Source organism: Melopsittacus undulatus, chromosome 14 (genome assembly GCF_012275295.1).
Source record: "Melopsittacus undulatus isolate bMelUnd1 chromosome 14, bMelUnd1.mat.Z, whole genome shotgun sequence".
In the NCBI taxonomy this organism is placed as follows: domain Eukaryota; kingdom Metazoa; phylum Chordata; class Aves; order Psittaciformes; family Psittaculidae; genus Melopsittacus; species Melopsittacus undulatus.
The window spans coordinates 5,389,498-5,408,275 of record NC_047540.1 but is presented as its reverse complement, the minus strand read 5'-3'; the positions used below and the strand labels follow the sequence as shown (position 1 = coordinate 5,408,275).

Here is an 18,778-nt window from a genome sequence, read left to right as displayed (position 1 = left end):
AACACTAAATCTGCTCTCCAAGAGGTTTTTCTGTATCCCATAACAGATACGGCTTTTTTAGTAGGCCACTTTTTAACCCAGATGAATGAAAGTAATGCAGGGCCAGATAAGAGATTAGAGTGAAAGGCAAGCAAATTGAGAGGCTGAAAGAAGGGATGAGGGGTTGACTGTCTTTGCACAGTAACATCATTGATTTCAGTGGATGTAATCTTGATTCCTAATGGAACAAAAGAGATCAGAATCAGGCTTAAGAGTCTGCAAAAAAGGCAATATTGGATCTGCAGGAAGTCTGCTGCCCAGAGCACAAACTCACAGTTGTGCTGGAGGCTGTGCTCTCTCAACCCGGAAGGGTTAGAGTTCAGGGTTTTCCATTTCTGATTTCTCTGAAGTAAATGAAGTTAGTAAATGCCTTAAGTAGCAGCAGTTTTGAGTCCTCTGTCAAAATCCAAACTAGCATCAAAGTCACTGGAACAACTGCTCTTTCCCTCCCCTGGCTGCCTGTGCTCTCCTCTCTGGGCAGTAGCTGTGTTCTGCAGTGAGCAGTGATGCTTGCACACAGTGTGCATGCCTGCTGAAGGCACACTTGAGCATACCAAGTCTGTCTTCCAAGAGGCTCCAAGAGCCCTCCGTTTCCAATGAAGGCAATTAGAGTTAAGGGTGCTTACGGGCTTGCAGAAGCACTCAGCACAGTCGTACAACAAAGCCATCAAGCTACACGTTTCCTTGAGCTGTGGAGAGAAACAAGATATGCATCACTGTCCCTGGAAGTGTTCAAAAACCATGTAGATGAGACTCTTTGTGACATGGTTCAGTGGTGGCCTTGGCAGTCCTGGAATAATGCTTGAACTTGATGATCTTAAAGGTCTTTTCTAATCCAGTTGATTCTGTGATTCTATGACAACTAAAATTTCTCCTGCTGCAGTTAACAGCTTCCATTGCTTCTATTAAGAGAATTTAAAATGTCACTGAGAATAAGTATGCAACGAGAACGGGAGGTAAATGCTAAAGAGAATCAATCCTGTTCTTACTGACAATGCAAGAGCTCAACAGGAAACAGATACATCAGCTCTGCAAGAACACCAGCAGTTCTGAACTGCACTTCTAGTTAATGTTTGGCTATGCAAAGAATGTGAGTGGAGCAGGAAAAGTGAGTAGCCTCACAATGCTGGATTTCAGCAGACTGCATGGGCTTTCTTAACAGCTTCAAAACTGGCAATTCTCAACTGACAATCTTCTCTGTGCACTTTTTGGAATCCACTGGTATTTCCAAAACATAAACTCACACAAAGAGTGATCATTGGAAACATACAGGAGACAATAATAGAAAATTAGAAAACCCTTTTTTGTATCAAGATGTATTCAAAGAAACATTGGCAAAGTGGTGGAGTCACAGCACGAAATTCAGGATGGTGTTGAAAAGCAGCAACCATTTGTAAATGGGCACTCCTGTGTAACCTACAACAAGGAATCAAGAGGCAACATCTGTGACCCCCAATAGGCCAGATTTTGCAAAAATCTTCATCACTTTTTTTTTCCTTTTTAATTGTATTTTGAACCTTATTATAGTAAGTAATACCCTGGAAACACTGTATTACAAATAATACCCTCTAAACATCATAGTATCACAATGTGTGGCAGAGCCTGCAGCTAGCACAAAACAATGTCTCACTGAGGTCTTAACTAATCTCACCCCGATTTACAGTGAGTGCTCAGAGGGGACAGCTTCTTGCCAACACCAACTCTTCCTCTGCTGATCAAAGGTGCACAAGGGCTGTGTCGCAGGAAAAACATTTACATGGGGTGGGAGTTCAGATTTTCAGTAAGGAGAGAAAAGCAGATGAGAAACCAAAAGCAAAGACAGAAAAGCAAAGAGAAAAATCATTATTTCCTCTCTTGTGCCTTGACACAAGACCCTGCTATGAGCCTTGCCAATAAATCTCTCCTGGTAGCACAAGAAAGAACAAGAAAGGTGTGAATATAGCTATAAAATAATTAATGACTGTTTACTGCAACAAAGATTAGCTTTATGATTGTTTCCTATGCCAGTCTCCACCTGCACTCTGCTATGGACTAAATGCATCAGTATCTGAAGTTATGCAGCTGATGGTCTACACTTAAACACAGTTCTCTTCTCCGCCTGGGTTCTGTGCTTCTGCCATAAACTTTTCCACAACAGATCATCCAGTACAAAAATAGGCTTCAAAAGTATTGCAAGAAACAGTAACTTGTGGATGAGCACTGACAGTTTTGAAGGCTTCAGAATAAAAACCACTGACAGTCACTGAGGCAGCATCAGTTGTTTGAAATACAGAATCAGGTACAGAAGTGTAGAAACCAGGTTTGCACACGATGGTCACTATCTGTTTAAATATTTCATGAAGTATGCAATGAAGCTCCTTCCTCCCTGTTGACTCCATGATTTTACTTCTCATTAGCTGCGTTCTGGGGTTATTTTCCCATTTCCACAGCGTTGTACAGTGGCAATGGATGAAAACAATTTCCATTGTACTTATATCCAGATTCACTTTGGGGCTCTGAGTTTCTGAACTGCCATATTTGGTGTGCAACAACTGATGTCTGGCATGTTTGGAAACAAAAGCCAGTGTTATTTAGACTTTAGAAGCAGAAGCAGAATAAATTTGTAATTACTGGGATTAGAATAAAAGCGTGATTGCACTGAACTTAAATCCTGGTCCAAATTTTATATCCACCTACCCAAATAGAAATAAAACTCCATAATTAATACTGGGATCATCCCCGTTACAAAAAGACGCTATTAATTATTAATGATGCTTGGATTTCCTCCTAGCCGTTTATATCTTTTTACCCTCCGGTTCATGGAGCGCTGAGGGTAATGCAGTGTGTACACATAAACCCCCCAGAGACGTGGAAGTGACTGCTCCTGCACGCAGCAGACCTGCTCCTGGATGTTCTTATCAAGCAAAGTACAGAGGGGCATTTGTTTGCACGACCAGAGATGGAATATTCTCTTTGGAGTTCAGCTTCCTCCTTTCATCCCACCCACCACCAGACACTTCCTGACATTTCTCCTGCAGGCAGAACAAGGCAACTGCTTTTTTTTCCCCCTTCTGCAAGGCTGTTCCTTCAGTAACCTGTGGGTGGGTGGTGGGGGAAGGGGATGTTAATCTCAACAGCAAACACAGCCGAGCAAGTCTGGGACGTGAGGGGGAGTCTGAGGACGAAAATAGGCCTCTGCCAGCCCTCCTGCGTTTGTGTGTCTATGACTAAGCACGCGGAATGCGTCGCTCTCTAAAACTTGGCTTTTCTCTTTCCTTGAGCTTCGTTGTTTCCAAGCCTCCTGCTCCCCTTTGTCCTCGCAGCCCCAGGGGACCTCGCAGAGGCAGGCCCCTTGCATCATCAGTGCCAGGGAAATGCAAATCCTGCCTGTGAGCCAGCTCTGTGTGCTGAGGGGGACAAAGCCAAAGCAGCTCCAGAGCGGGGAGACAAGCCCACCTCGCTGCTGCTCCTGCAACAGCCTGTGCTCCCCCCGTCTGCTCAGGCTCCAGAGGAGACTCCACTCACAGTGGTTTCCCACTGCAATACTGGTTGTGCTTATGTCTTTACAGCTGTGTCTTGGCCATAGTGTGTCTGCAGTATGGGGCCATGTAAAACTATCGGCAGTTCTGCCCACCTCTGGGGCAGAAAAGGCTGGAAAAGCTCTGGATTTTGCTCAGGAAATGTTACTGGCACATGGTTAACAGCACAAAGCACGTTTGCATAGGAATGACTTGCCAGTACAGCAACACTGGTCTGATCTATGCTGGTTCAACCTTTCCTAATGCAGTGTCTTGAAAGTGAGGAGAGAAAACGCTTTGCTAACTCCCATGTCCCATGTTTTTACACATACACCTTACGTTGTTCCCTCCTTGGGCCCTGGATGTGGGTACAACCCAGGCCACAGCTGTGTTTCTCAGTCCTCCTGTCCTATTCTGGCACTCACTGAGCTCACTGGAAAGTAAAAGATTATTCATTGTATTAATTGGTGTAAAGAAATGACACACAAGAAAGACAAAGCAGTGCTGTCAGCACCTGCAACTGCAGTTCTCTGCAGAGAACCTGAGCTGGAGCAGAGGAAGGAGCGTTGAGATCTCACTATGAAGGGCTGGCAGGTTTTCTGGGTGAACTATATTCAGCTGTGCATGCCCCTGGGTATGTGGAAAGATCATTCATCCAGTTCATTGAGCTGCAGCCTGCATGTGAAAAGAGTTTCATGGGTTCTTGTTTAAATGTCACCGTTTTAAAGACGAATAGTCTCACGCAGAATTGTGCAGCAGATTAGAATATGGGGGCTCCAGGGGTAAATTAAAAAGCAATTCAAAAACAACACTGTGGAACAATCTTATCTTTTCCCTGCCTTATCCAGGCATTTATCTAGGTCTGTTCTGCACTAGTTATCACCACATTATCTACATATTCTACAGTGCTTTTTTAGCTACGTTAGTACATATGCAGTTCATGTGGAGTCAAAAGTAAGTCTGGTCTGTACAAGCTGGAAAACATCCTGCTCTAATTCAAATGCCCTATTCAGAGAGTGGGCTGAGAGATGTCCACAGAATACACTGGGGCTGATCCAGTTTTAAATAGTCCATACTCACTGTCACCCCCTCATCTATCCATAGCATCAGCTTAAGCAAACCTTCCATCAGGGATAGATTCCAACAACATATGGTAGTACTATGATCTATTTTAATGACAGGATCTATTTCTAACAAAATATTTAGGTTAGTGGTCTGAAAGCATTTTCAGTTCCATGTTGGAAGTTCAAATAATTCTGTCAACTCCCTAAAGTACTCAGGAGAACCATGCAGTGAAATAAAACTGTTGGTTCCTGTTAGCATGCTTGAACAAGTTCTGTGAGTTTTTAAATGTATAAAATATTATGGAAATTGAACATGTATCCTCACGAAGTCCCAACAGTTTTGTCAAGTCTTGCAAGGCTCCTGGAATTCTCAGGGTAATTGAGGTTCTCCTGAATGCCTGAGCATGTGGAGTTGGGATTACATGAAAACAGAGGTTTAATTAAAACAAACAAACAACTCCCCACACACTTTCTAAACTTCAGCCTCATCATGTGCAGGCAGTGCACTTGCTGGCTCAGAAACCAGAGGTCAACAAGAAAAAGCAAGTTTGTCCTGAAGATCTTAATCCATAAACCAGCCTCATCTTTCAAGGTCTTCCTCCTGACTTCTGCATACTTGAGTTTCTCAGTGTTATTGCTAATAGTTTAAGTAATTTATAAATATTTATATCCTAGAGGACTATTGCCTCTTTATTTCTCTCTCCCTCTGAATTTTCCAACTTCCCAGAAAATCTCATTCAGAAACATGTGCACTGTCAGTGTTCAATGCACTGCTGCCCATGCACAGCAACCAGTGCTGTTACATGAGAGGCTTTTAGCACATCTGTGCCTGTGCAGTGGCCTTTTCTGCACAACATTCCCAGGTCCTGCCACCTACACAGGGCACTATGGATGTGTCCAAGGGAACCTTGACATGTGGCATCCTAAATCTAGATTATTTCTAGCTATTCAAAACCAATACCAATATAAAGTCATATTAAAATCTTTTATTGTTACTAAATTTTGGGCACATTTAAAACACTAAAATGTTAAATCTTTTCATCTGTGGCTATTTAACGATAAAAGGACACTGAATAATTACAAAACTTCCCATCAATCTCATGGTTTATGCATAACATCTTTTGCCATAAAAAAAAATCCCAAATTCTTTAAAGAAATTTCACAAAATGACTCATCAATGAGAATTATTTTATGCTTGAGGACAAGGATTATTGTGTAAGTGAAAAGCATTATTCATAACTTATTAAACTATTACATTAATTACTTCACTGTCCTTGGCATGCAGTCACTCCTGCAGAGAGGCTTGACAGGATTTCCTAAATGAATCCCAATATTATGCATCCAGCAATCGAGGCCAGATGAAGGACAGTGTTTCTATACGCCGGCTTCATTTGCCATTGAAATGCAGCTGCTGCTTAATACCACCCTTTAATTGTACAAATCAGATAAAGCTGGAAGCAGAGATTTCTCTCTAAGACAAAGTTTTAATTAGCAGTTAGATTCTTTAAGTAGAAGGGAGAAGGGAACACATTGTTCTTATCAGCTCTTGTGGGTGCTGGTCATGTTTGACACTGTTCACAATAAAAAAGGCAACAGTCTGTATCTTACACATAGTTCCACATATTTTCTTAATAGGCCTATGCCTTGCTAACCTTTTGCATGTCTTAATTATTGGAAAGCATGAAAATGAAAGGCAATGTTACAAAGCTTTAAATATTTAGGTTTTAACCTTGAAAGGTTACGCTGATTTTTGCAGCCTAAATGTGACCTGCCAGGTATTTCAGGTTAAAGAGATATGCAAATCTTCATGGGATTAAGTCCTCAGAGTCTGTAGAAACAACCCTTGCATGAATTTTTGATCAACACCAGATGAGGAAGAATGTGGCCAAATATAAACCATCCCTTCCAACATTAAAACCATGGCTGGCTTACAGTTGTACCAGCAGATGTTAAATTAACGACAAAATCACATGGCTCTTCATTCATGAGGGCTACAGCAGCGGCACAACAAACACGAACCAGACTGGTCTGTGCTCTCAGGCTGATTCCAATAAAGGAACAACCCCAATGTGCTGCAGACACTCCATGGCATCTCCAAAACCACCATGCAACAGACTCAGCACAGCCTCTGGGCTCCACGGCGGTACAGAGTTAAAAGTGAATAGATGTGGGTTTGAAAGGTACATTAAAACCTTTCACTGCTCTAGGTATGGAACTCGGTTTCTTTGACAAATTATGGTTCGTACTTGTGTTGAGCATCAAACAAATGAATACATACCCGCTGCAATGGGAGAGCTGCGAGTCCACCATGTCAGCTTCCAGAGTGCTCCTGAAGGGAAGCACCAACGATCCTGCTCCTCTCCACACCACTGGATCCATCCCTCGGGGCATCCTCACCACGGGTGCGAGGTGTCCTAGGGGAACAGGGAGCACCGTGTGAGCCTCGCGCCATGGAGGTGTCGTGCCGTGAGGTGCGTTGTGGTGTGGAGATGCAGCACGGGAGCACCATGTTGTGGCCAGACACACTGGAGAGCCTTGGTTTGGTGGAGCAGGAGGTATGGTGAGGCGAGGGACAGCGAGAGGTGCTGAGGTGAGCAGTGTTGAGTGCTGGTGAGGTGAGCTGTGTTGATGGGCGTTGAGCAGTGTTGATGTGTGTTGAGCAGTGGTGAGGTGAGCAGTGTTGATGCGCATTGTGCTGTGTTGATGGGCGTTGAGCAGTGGTGAGCTGTGGTGAGGTGAATTGAGCAGTGTTGATGCGCATTGAGCTGTGTTGAGCTGTGGTGAGGTGAGCTGCGTTGATGCGCATTGAGCAGTGGTGATGTGCGTTGAGCAGAGGTGAGCTGTGGTGAGGTGCATTGAGCAGTGTTGAGCTGTGGTGAGCAGTGTTGATGTGCATTGAGCAGAGGTGAGCTGCGGTGATGTGCGTTGAGCTGTGTTGAGCTGTGGTGAGGTGCAGCCCACGGTGCCACAGAAGCTCACCACCAATACCGCCACCGCTGCCTCTGCTTGGCGGCCCTGCCACGAGGTCACAGCCCTGTGTCCACCATGGGGCTGGTCGAAGCCCGCCAGGCCCTGGCGCATCCCGGGACCAGCCTGGCACCTCCTGCCCGGCCCCGACCGGATGCCCCCGGACACCTCTGCCCTCCTCGGGCCTCCGGGTCTCTGAGGGAGCTCCAGGCCTAGCCCTGCACCGCCCGCACTGCGCCTGCGCGGGGGGCGCTGGGAGGCGGGGCCGCGCCGTCGGCGCAGGCGCGGGGCGCAGGCGCGCTGAGGCCCCGCGCTGGGCTTGTCGTTGCAGCTTTAAGAGGGCTCGCGGCCTGCCGGGTCTGGCCCCCTCCTCCCCTCGGCCGCCCCGACGGAGCCGCGGCCCCCCCGGCCCTCGCCAGCCCCGTCCCACCGCAGCCCCGGCTCCCCTGGAACCCCCCGGTGCCCCCCGGCAGGAGGGGAAGCCGAGAGGAGCGGACCCCGGCCCCTCGCCCCGGGCTGGGGACAACTGAGGGGGGGGCGCAACATGGCGGAGGCCAAGGAGGAGGGGCCCGCCCCCCGTGCCAGGGTGAGTGGGGGGCGAGAGGGGAGGTCAAAGGGGAGGGGTCATCGGGTGGGAGGGGGCCGGAGGGCCGGTCCCACCGGGGCGGGGGCTGAGCGGCCGGGCCCGGGGGGGGGCACACACGGGCAGCCCCCAGCTGCCGCTGTCCGGTCGCTGCAGCCGGCAGCAGGGCTGCCCCCTCCGTGCTGCCAGGCACGCTGCCCCCTGAGGCTTGGAACGAGTGTCCGGGCATCGTTTGTGTGAGCATCTTTGTGTCACCTGCATGATAAACCTACAGGTAGCAGGATCCGTCAGCACCGCCAGCCTCCTGGTTTAAAACCCACTGTTCTTGCTGCTTTGTATAAATTCACTGTGATTGTCCATTCAAACCATAGTCAAGATGGCAGTTTGATCCAGACTCAGGTCCTCGGGCTGTAACTGGTGTGAGCAGCATCAGCTGCTGGCCCTGTGATGTGGTCCTCCATCAGCGTGGCACTGGGCACCCTCCTCTGCTGGAAGAAATACTTTGTGTTACATGAAGGTTCTTTGCGGTCCACAGGGTTGAAGTAACTATGGAAGAGTAACTTTTTAACAGGGCTCAATGTAATCTTGCAACAAGTGAAGTCCCCTTCCTGCATCATGTAACTTTGGATTGAAAGCTTCCCTGCAGAAATGAGGTTGTTACATTTGCACGGAAGAGCCCATAGCCTGCTCCAATACTCTGAGCTGTCCACTTCCCTTTTCCCAAAGACGAAGATGTGTTCCCATTTTCCAGCCTTGAGAAGGACAAGAACACTCAAGTTTTCCATTCCTGTACATGAGAGAAGTTTAATTTGCTGAATTTATTTCAAGCAACGTGAAACTTGCGATTGCAGTAAAACTAGTTGTTGCTAAATGCAATAGTTACCTTCCAGGTTCTGCCTGGAGGAGTTGCACAGATGTTTGTCTGCTCTGCAGTTCTGAAATGAGCATCATCACTGAGTTGTCTCAGACCTGTGTCTTTTGGACACTTGCACTTATTAATAAGCAATCCCAAAGAATTTTGTGTGATTGCTCACAGATACTCTATAAATGTGTAAGTCTTTAGGAGATTAGGTTCTTGGCTACCTCAAGAAGTTTAAAGGGAAGAGGCTTCATATAGGACAATAACTTAAGAAATCTCAAACTTCATTCACAGGAATTGAAATGTTAGTGATGTAAGGAAATACATCATGAGGACAGTCAAGCATTGGAACAGGTTGCTCAGAAAGGTTATGCTCTACTGGTGTCCAGTGGTCTCTTCATGCTCCTTGCCATGATGTGCTCAATTTATCTGTCATTACCTGGTATTGTCAGTGGAAAAAAAAAGATTGCCTTTTCTTTTCAAGCTTGCCAATTATCTGCTAAGGAATAGCAAAACAGTATTGTCAAGTTCATGTCCTCTTCACTGGCCTCAGAACAAATCATTTCTCTGTCGGTTGGCTAATTATCCATGAGGTGGAAAGTCCAGAAGTCTCCATCAATTACTGCTCCATCTGTCCCTGTGCAGGATGGAAAGCCTTGTGCTGGTGGCATTGACAACATTCTCTGCTCCTGCAGGAGCAGAGGAAAGATCCAGGAAAGTGGAGTTGCTCCACATGAGTGAGGAAAGAGAAAGCACAACTTGCCAGTCTAGCTTGAAGGAAAATCCCTTCCTGGTCCCAAGTCTGACAGTGAGGTTAATCTTAATTGTGCCAGAAAGGTTCCTGTGAGATTTTAACAGAGTAGTAGCAGCAGTGCACTGTGTTCTGTCAGTCTGTAACCTTCAGAGTCTGAGAGGTGAATTTCCTCTTCTCTCCATTCCAAAACCAGTTTAAGCACCAACAAGTTCTTGAGGACCATGGGGAGGAGCGAATCCTTCCCAGCTAATTGATTTACTGATGGAGGCTATGAAAAATTAGATTAACATACTGTAAGTACAGGACACTTGTGCATCTTCCATTAAAGCCATAATTAATGAGGTCTTGGAAGACCTGTGTATCCCATTTCTCCATAGCTGTCCAGCTCCCATTCTACAGGAGGTCACAGTGATGGACTCTTCCAAATCCCATACCTGAGGAATAATGAGCATTTCTTATAAAAACCCTGTTTTCTTTAGTATGGAATAAACAAAGACTAATTTAATAACTTCTCCAGAGAGGAGCTGAGCAGGTGCTGGTGTGTTCAGGATTGTTCTTTTCACTATTAAGATCTTTGGCAAATATCGTTAATCCAGAAGCGTTTAGGCTGGAACTGGCTCTTTGTCAGGCCCGTTGTGAGCAGTTGCTGTGTTTTAGCTCAATCCACCATAATGAGCCACAAAGTAAACCAGAAAGTTTTTGCTAGTGAAAGACTGACGTGGAGGTTTTGTCTAATTTTGATTTAATAATATCTACAAAGTTTTATGGCTAAATTTGTATTTTAGAGAAGGTTCATTTCTGCCCCAAATCAAAACTGTTTCATTTTCCTAAGGAAAAGACACCAACATATTTAACTTTTCATAGTTGCAAAACAATATCAAGATTAACCTGGAAGGTGCTTGTAGGGGGATTTTAATTAGTTTATACAAATATCTGTGGCAATTCGACTTTAATTTGCATATTGAATAATATACAATAATATCCTTGTCTTGAACAGTTGATACTTTGAACAGAATGATCTTTTATTTATGCCTGTAGGAGTGCTAACTCCTGTAATGTGACACTCCAGCTCTTGGAAATGAATTTGGTGTGAATAGGTGAACACCCGGTGGCTGCCTCAATAAAACAGCTTTAATTTTGCATGGCTTTAATTAAAAATTGAAGGATCACCTCATTTAGAAAGGTTTGTGACGGGACTGCTCTCGAATGGTACAAAGACAATGATGAGAACATTTCTCTGCAAAGGCTTGTGCATCTCTTAGAGGATGCTTTGATGGCAGAAGTTTTGCATTCACCTTCTAAAAACCAAGTGTAATGGATGTCAGTTTTTCCCATGAGGTCTTCTCCCATTCTATGAGATACAGAGAAGTCAAGTCAGCCTTTGATGCCCACTTTGAGGCCCTTTGCATGATGAGGATAGTGGAAATTCATTCTGACGTTATCTTCACTTTTGTCTCATGTGATGACTCTTGTATCCCACCATTCCTCCCAGACATTCCAATTAACATTGGCTTTTCCCTCAGTTTATTGCAGTTTTTTGGTAACAAAACCAAAACTTAACTTTTACATTTGGTCCTTTTCCCTTTAGATAGCTGGTCCAGATTCAGAGAAGTGTTTGAAGTCTTCTAAGAGGCTGGAGAAGTTTAGTATTGAAATTTGAGTCTTGGTCCTGAGTTCACCAAGTGCTTGGTCCAAGATCAGGGCAGGGGAGGGTGTAGGAATAATTGCTTTCCATTTGCAATCTTTTTGTGCTTTTTGTACCCAGATAACAGTTACCTGTCTGCTCTCACCTGGGTTCTCTGTACTCTTTCTGCCATCAGATGGGAATCTCTGAAAGATCCTCTGCCCAGTCATGGGGCAGGATGCATTGCTGCTGCAGGAATCTCTTCATTTCCTTTGCAAAAAGAGGGAACCTGAATTACTGACCTAATAAACTAATGTTTAGTTGTCTAAATTTAGGTAAGAAGAGCCTGAGACAGAATTAGCACAACTGCACAGAGTTATTCCTACAGGAGAGATTTTGAAGTACTTGCTTTCTTTTATTATTTTTCACTAACTTGTGTGGGTTTTTTTAATCTTGACATTTGTTAAAACAGTCTAAAAGCATTTCAACTTTATTAAATGTCTTTATTTGCCCAAGAAAGCATTTATGGAATACAGTTTAGCTAATGCAGACTATTTACAGGCCTTTATTATGCTTAATATTTCCTGGCAGGAGTTGTTATAGTGCTCTGCAAAAAAATTAAACTTTCTGTGTTTTTTGGCAAAATATCTGCTATCTCAAAATTGACTAGATTGGTTAAATATGTTTTAAGACATATTGGGGTGATGATTCCAGTACAAGGCAAGCGTTAGCTCCATTGCTTACCTGCAGGCAGAAGAGCCAAGCAGAGGTGGATCAGTGGTTGGAACTCTCACTCTGATGCTGTTGAAGTACTTGCAGGTGTTTTGTGCAGTCTTGTTTGTTCCTAGAACAGGGCAGTTCTTGGGGCTTCATGAAGCCATCAGTCACAGGAGCTCTGATCACAGAGTACCAGTGGCGTTTCTGTGGGGTTTTACTGGTGTTCAGGCAGCTCATTCCCAAGAGCCTTGGTTACTTGTAATAATACCTGCAAAGAAAGTGGCACATCCAACTAAACTGCCTGTTGTAAGAACCACTTCTTCACAGGAAAAGAAATAGTAAAAGCCAACCAGAGCAAAAACTACAAATGGGACTGGAGTTGTAGGTGTTATGAGAGTTGTCAGCAAACTCTTACAATACGGGAAAGACTTGCAGAACCTAATGGTAGAGAAGCTGATTCACCAGTGTGGGCTATTAACATCTAAACCATTCTGTGAAGGAGGGCTGATGATCCCTGCTGCGTTTATCAACAAGCAGAAGGTGCTATGTTTGTCAATTTGCCCGATTTGCATGAAAACCATCTTGTAGGCTTCCTTTTTGGGGACAGGTTCTAATGAAAAGCAGATGATTTCAGCTTATACCTTTCACTTTCTTTAAAGATCAATTGACAGAAAGTTGGGGGTTTTCCCCTTTTAGTAAGGTAACTATTAGGAAGCGATTACTGAGATGGTTTATTATCCTCTTGGGAGAGGCATTGAGTAGAAGGATCTTTCTGAGGTTATAGTGCCGGTCCTGCACCCCAGATTCTTACCCTCGCTGCTTTTTAGTTGGTTTATATGGACTGGTTTTCCCTTAAAAGATGTGGTGATATCTCTCTAAGAGCTAGTCAGCTTCTGAATTCAGTGGAATTAAGGAGATTGCATGCTTTGTAGAACATGATCTTCTAAACAGCTATACTTCTGAAAGCTTGGCCAGAAGTATACATCTGTAATCTGGGCAGTGCTGTCTTCCTTGTGGGATGCTAAAATATGGAACTAAAATGAAATACTTGGTTTGGAGTAATTACCCACTGAGTGTTGCAGCAGAAGCATCCATTGTTATGGTACGGACCCTGTTCTGATTTTGGTCATTTTTACATCAAGTTTAGCTTTTCTGACTTCTGCTGTGAGAAATGGGAATTCCCTTTATTTCAGCTCACTTGCAGATCTAGTGTAACTGAAATCCCAGTGTCAGTGGTGGTTTGTAGTGTCTTCAACAGCAGCAGGAAAGTTCAGTGCATAGCCATAGTCATGTTTGGAGAAGTTCTTTGTTTTTCAAGGAAAGCCTTTCTTGTGGATGTCTTGGTTTGTTTGCTTGCTTGATGTGTGTTTTGTGTCTGGGTGTGTTTGCTAATTGCCAAAGCCCACACGTCTAGCAGGCTTCAAATCAGCACATCAAACTGATGTCTTTCAGAAACCCATTGCGAGGTGAAGCCTTCTTTGTGGAGCTGCTTCCTTCTCAAATCCCTGCTCTGTGGGCAGATGGGAGAAGGGCTCTGGTTTTTGTAGGTAGGTTAAAACCACTGATCATTCAGAGTAAGCAAGGCACACTGTAACTTTCTGTGTGTTGACAGGCTCATCTACTTGCTCCTGTATAGGTTGGTAACAGGCTGCAACCTGTGTGTGCATGTTGGGTGGATCTGAAACCATGAAGTCAACAGGGGCTTTGTTTGGAATTGGTTTGTGAATATTCAGGCAGCTCAGGGATGTCTGAAAAAGCTGGGGACAGGGTGATACACTGATGTCCTGAACCCTGTGCTGTCTGGTGAATCAGTCAGTATTCTAAACCCACACAAGGGAAGGGTACCAGCATGTGTCTGAATCTTCTTTCCTGGTACTTCAAGACTGAGATGCAAACTGACGGTGAAGTTAGTGAGATGCAAGGTATGAATATGTTTCTTGAACAGAAAGATAGGGAGCCACAAGAAACTGAAAGATGCCTGCCTTTGTTCATGTGTAGAGATGAGGGTTTAGGATTTGCCTTTAAAATCGCCTATCCCGGTATCAATTTCATTCCTCTTAGCCTCGATTAAAAACGATCTTTGGAAGTCCTGAGCGTGGCTCGGACGCCCAGGGAAGCCTCAAGGACTCGGAATGCTCCAGGCTCCCTCTCGCAGCCTCCCCACCGGCGGCTCCGAACCCGTTCTCCCGTGTGGAGCCACGCGTGGTGCCCCGCAGCGCCGGGGCCGCAGCCGGGGCTGCTAGGGGGCTCTGCAGGCCCGCATCGCACGCCCAGCTCTATGGCTAGCCTGACCCCGGCGGGTTCTCTTCCTGCCGCAGCCGTGCTGTTCCTGTAGCAGGTATCTGCGGCAGGCTGCGCTTTGTTACCCGCTGCTCTTCCTTCCCTGGTGCTCCGGAGGTAGGAATCTATAGGGCTGGCTGGTTTCGGTAGGAAGCAGCTCCGGGAGAGCCCCGCTGCTCGGCTGTGCTCGTACTGCGGAGCTTTTCCGCAGCAGAGGTGCAGCGCGGCTGCCTGGCATCCCTGCCAGGGGTGTCATGTGTAAAAGGTCAGGGGATGCTTCCTGAGCTCACCCCTCCCACTTCAACAACAGCGGTTACAATTGCAATTACTTGTTTCTTTCAAGTTGTGTCTTCTTTATCAGTTTAATGATTTCTGAAGTTTGGGGGGGGGGGAGGATTGTGCTGTGTGTACAGGGACAAGGCAACTGAACAGACCAGAATCATCTCTGACTAATTTGAATTGAAGTGTTCTTAACATCTGCTTCCTTTACACAGTTTGCTTATGGATGCAGTAAAACCTAGGATCAAACTTCAGAAGGCCTCCTAGAAAGATACATGCCTGTATATGTAAAGCTGCGGTGCTGTTTTGTTCGTTTTAAAGAAATCCTCTGGTTTGCAGTCAAAACAAGGTTGTAGCCACAAGCACCTTCTCTCTTTATATTGCACCAAAATAATGCAGCAGTTGTTTGATTTGTGGATACTGTGGCACCATTTGAGTATTGAAAAGGTTTTTAGTTATTTCCAATTAGCACATTAGGTTCAAGTGTAAACAGTATCCTTCTGTCACCTGCTCCAAGCAAAGCCAGGGTAGTGCTGAGGATGTAGCACTGTTCCCCTGGAGTCCTATATACAGTTGTTAAAAAATAGCAGCATACCTACTGGATTATTATTTTTGATATAAAAGCAATACTGTCTTTATATAAATAGTAATCTAAAGCAAAACACATTGGTTCCAGGAATGCCTGACTGTTTTGTCACCATTTCTGTACTTTTGTTTCCTATATTTAGTGCAATCTGAGTGCTAATGAGAAAGAGTTACTAAGGAAAATGTATCCTAAACCATTTAATTTAGCTAATATCAAGCTTCAGTTGTTCTGCCTTAAGCTCTTAGGGAATGTTGACTACTTTAAAGCACTAAGTATTATTAAGCTGTTCCCTGGCAAAGTACTAGCCAAAATGCTTGAATGGAGGTGTTTTAAAATATGATGTCCTGGAGTTTTGTTGTACAACTGCAAGTGCCTTTTGAGAACTGTGTTGAGGAGTTAAAGCTTAGAGTGTTTTAAGAGAAATCTTACTGTCCTTGATCCTTTCCACTCTGTGGTTATTTAGGACTTAATCTGGGATATTTGAGTGCCTTGTCTTAATTCTGTCAAAAGGACCCATAGGGAATGCCATCCGATGGATCAGGCTCGTGTTTGCCTCGAGGGTACTTTTATTCCACTAATGACCAACTCTTTAAAAATCTGAGCAGAAGAAATAAAGGAAATTAAGAGTGATGGCAACTGACCAGGACTGGTGAGAGAGGGAATTGCCTTACAGAAATGAAATAGAATAATATAGAAATAGGAAAGTGGGCATTATTGTTTACATTTCCATGTAACACAAGAGCAGTGAAAGCCAATTTATGTGACTGATTAAGGTGATTTCATGTAACTATTGATATACAAAATTTCCTTCTGAGACGGCATTAAACAAGATTGTAATAGGATTCAGGAAGGGAATAGAAATGTATGTAAGTGAGGGACTATCCCACACTCATTCAGAAGAAAATATATGAGCCGTCATCAGGGCTTATGGCAGTTATAGACTGCTACGGAATGAGTAATTTATGGGATATATATATATGTATATATTTATGTGTATGCAAATACATATGTATCCACATAGAAGCGTATAAACACTTCCCCTAGTTTCCTCTCTTTGGTTTTATACCATGTGGGAGTTGTGATGCTGCTCACCATCAGAAACTAGATGGTGGTTAGATAAGACTGCTCATATTATCAGATACTGAAGTTCCTGTTATATAAATACTTGTAGTGGAAGCTTTTGACCACAGATATAGATCTTCCTCTGCACCTAAAATCTCTTAAAGGAAGAAAATATTCAAGACGATCTCTTTTATTCTGGTAGCCTTACAAAAGAAAGAGAAAGGCAACAACATAGGGTGGGTTATTTTCCCTAGGATGACCTTGCGGTTGGGAAGTGTTTTGGATTCCTTCCAGGTAGATTGTAAATGTTTTCCAGGTTGTCCAAAACATTTCTGGTAGTCTCTGATGTGCTCTTGCAGGTGGCCCTGTGTGCTGACTTCAAGTGAAACAGAGAGGTCCAGACAGCAAAATGTATTCTTTTCCTAATAATGGTGTTTCTGGTCTTGTCACCTATTAGTAAAAGGTCTATTATCTCCAGGGGAGGAGGAATACCCAGGGCTTGGATCTATAAGGTAACCGGGACTGTAGTAGAACCTGGAATACTTTTCCACAGGTACTCTGGATCTCAAAAGAGTTAAAGAACTACTTTGATATAAACCTGCTTCAAGAAAAGGATGAGCTAATTCTTCGTCTCAGCTGAAAACTTCTCTTGCTTGACCTACAGGTTGTCTGAGACTTTTTTGGAGAAGAAAGAGCATTGCTGGCAGGAAGCAAGAAAAGCATCAGGGGAGGTCAGTGTAGATAAAAGGACCCAGGCTAGCTTGGTTTTGCCTCCCAGGGCTTCATTTTCTGATATTATTATCAAATGGCAACAAGTTCCTCTTTCTGTTCTTCTGCAGAACCAGTACAGCACCACTGTGTGTGTCCTCAGCACTAAGTATATCCACTATTTATGGGGATTCATTTTACACTGGTGTAAACTTGGTTGACTACAAGTGGACTTCCAGGTCAACATTAAACTTGCATCTCTGGAGACATCCAAGGATCATTATAGTTATAGCAGAACTCAGGCCTTCCTGGAAGGTGTTTCCTTACTTTTTCCCTCTAGATAATTACCACGAATTGACTTGCATCAGCCTTGTAGAAATGTGTAACTTCCTTTTTTTCCCATGGGTTTTGTATTTCACTTTTTCAGCCTCAACTGTTTGTTCAGAGAAGCTGGAAAGTTTTGGTGAAGTATCCAAGTGTCTTGATCTTCACAGTGCTGGACAGATTCTTGCCATTCCGTGTGTGTCATTAAGCTGAAGCAGTTAACTTTTCTTGTAGACCTGGATGTGATAGTAGAAGGATGGGCTTTTTGCTGTCAGATGAACCTTGGGAAGATATGTTGTCATCCTTTCCCGGAGCTGGCTGCTATCAAACTAATAGTTCCCATCACAGTCCTGTAGAATATTGGATTTATCAACTAAATGACTTGAGTTAAATGAAATTAGAGATCATCCCTTTGCTACCAAATCCCATTACTTGCCTTAAGATGGCTTAAGAATTGAAGTGTGAGCAGGATCTACCAGAAAAGAAAGTGTTGAGCTGGAGACATAGAGAAAGGAGAGATGACTTCAGTGAATTGCTGTTATCTTTCTGGCAGAAGGGAAGGATGCTAATGAGTTGGACATTCTAAAGGAAACTTTAATTATTCCGGGTGCTCATAGTTCTTCAGACAGCAGTGCAGCATGCCATCAATTTTAATGTCTGGCAAAGAATACTTAATGTAAATGGATGTTTTGCACCACATTCAGCATTGTCAGCTGGTTGTTCTTCAGTTACACTCCCACTGACACCCATTGTCTTGTGACTGTCAGGAAGTTAACCATTACATTTCACTGCTCCTGGAAAGGGGACATTCCCTGCTAGGGAGATGAAACCTTCAGATCTGTGCAGCCCATGTCAGTGGCAGCTGGATATGCTGCTGTTTTGCCATTTATAACGTTCAGAGAAAGTGAAGGATCACAGGGCATCAAAGAGGGAAGAATCTATGATCCTCACCTGCTACAAGTATGTCACATAAAAGTGCAAATCTTGACATGTCCTTCTCTCCCTTCTCTCTTCCACCTTCTCTGGGAAGCAATGCTACCTCTGAATTGTCATTGTGTCCTTTTTATATGTACTTGTGCACCTGTTAGGGTAAATGTGACTTCTCAGTGATGTGAGAGTCTTAATCCATAGAACTTTTCTTGGGATGAGAAACGAAGGAGGAGGAATTGTGACCCTTCTTGTTGGTTTTGGTTTTCATCGGGTGTTTTTTAGCAAAGTCCATGGCAGCTGACCAAGATAATGATACAGTGCTTTCCTTTTTACAGTTTGAAGATAAATCTGATGCGGTATTTGATATTACAGAAAAATGTAAGTATCTTCATTTCTTTATATAAGGCCACAGTTTCACAAAACATTTCTTAGAAGCCTCATTGCTGCTGAAAAAGACTGTCTTGCCCTTCTCCAGGCCCTTGCTGCCCATTACCTTCGTGCATTG

General features: G+C 44.1%; 1 protein-coding gene across 2 annotated transcripts in view; it reads left to right on the top strand.

The window, feature by feature from the left end:
- Positions 1-8,039: 8,039 nt before the first annotated feature.
- LOC101869576 (zinc finger MYM-type protein 4) overlaps positions 8,040-18,778 on the top strand; it is a 38,561-nt gene continuing 27,822 nt past the window's right edge. For both annotated transcript variants that reach the window (XM_034069178.1, XM_034069179.1), the window contains exons 1-2: positions 8,040-8,153; positions 18,609-18,651. In XM_034069178.1, the coding sequence (XP_033925069.1) occupies positions 8,112-8,153; positions 18,609-18,651 (85 nt within the window). In that variant the 5' untranslated portion in view covers positions 8,040-8,111. The remainder of the gene's footprint in view (positions 8,154-18,608; positions 18,652-18,778) is intronic.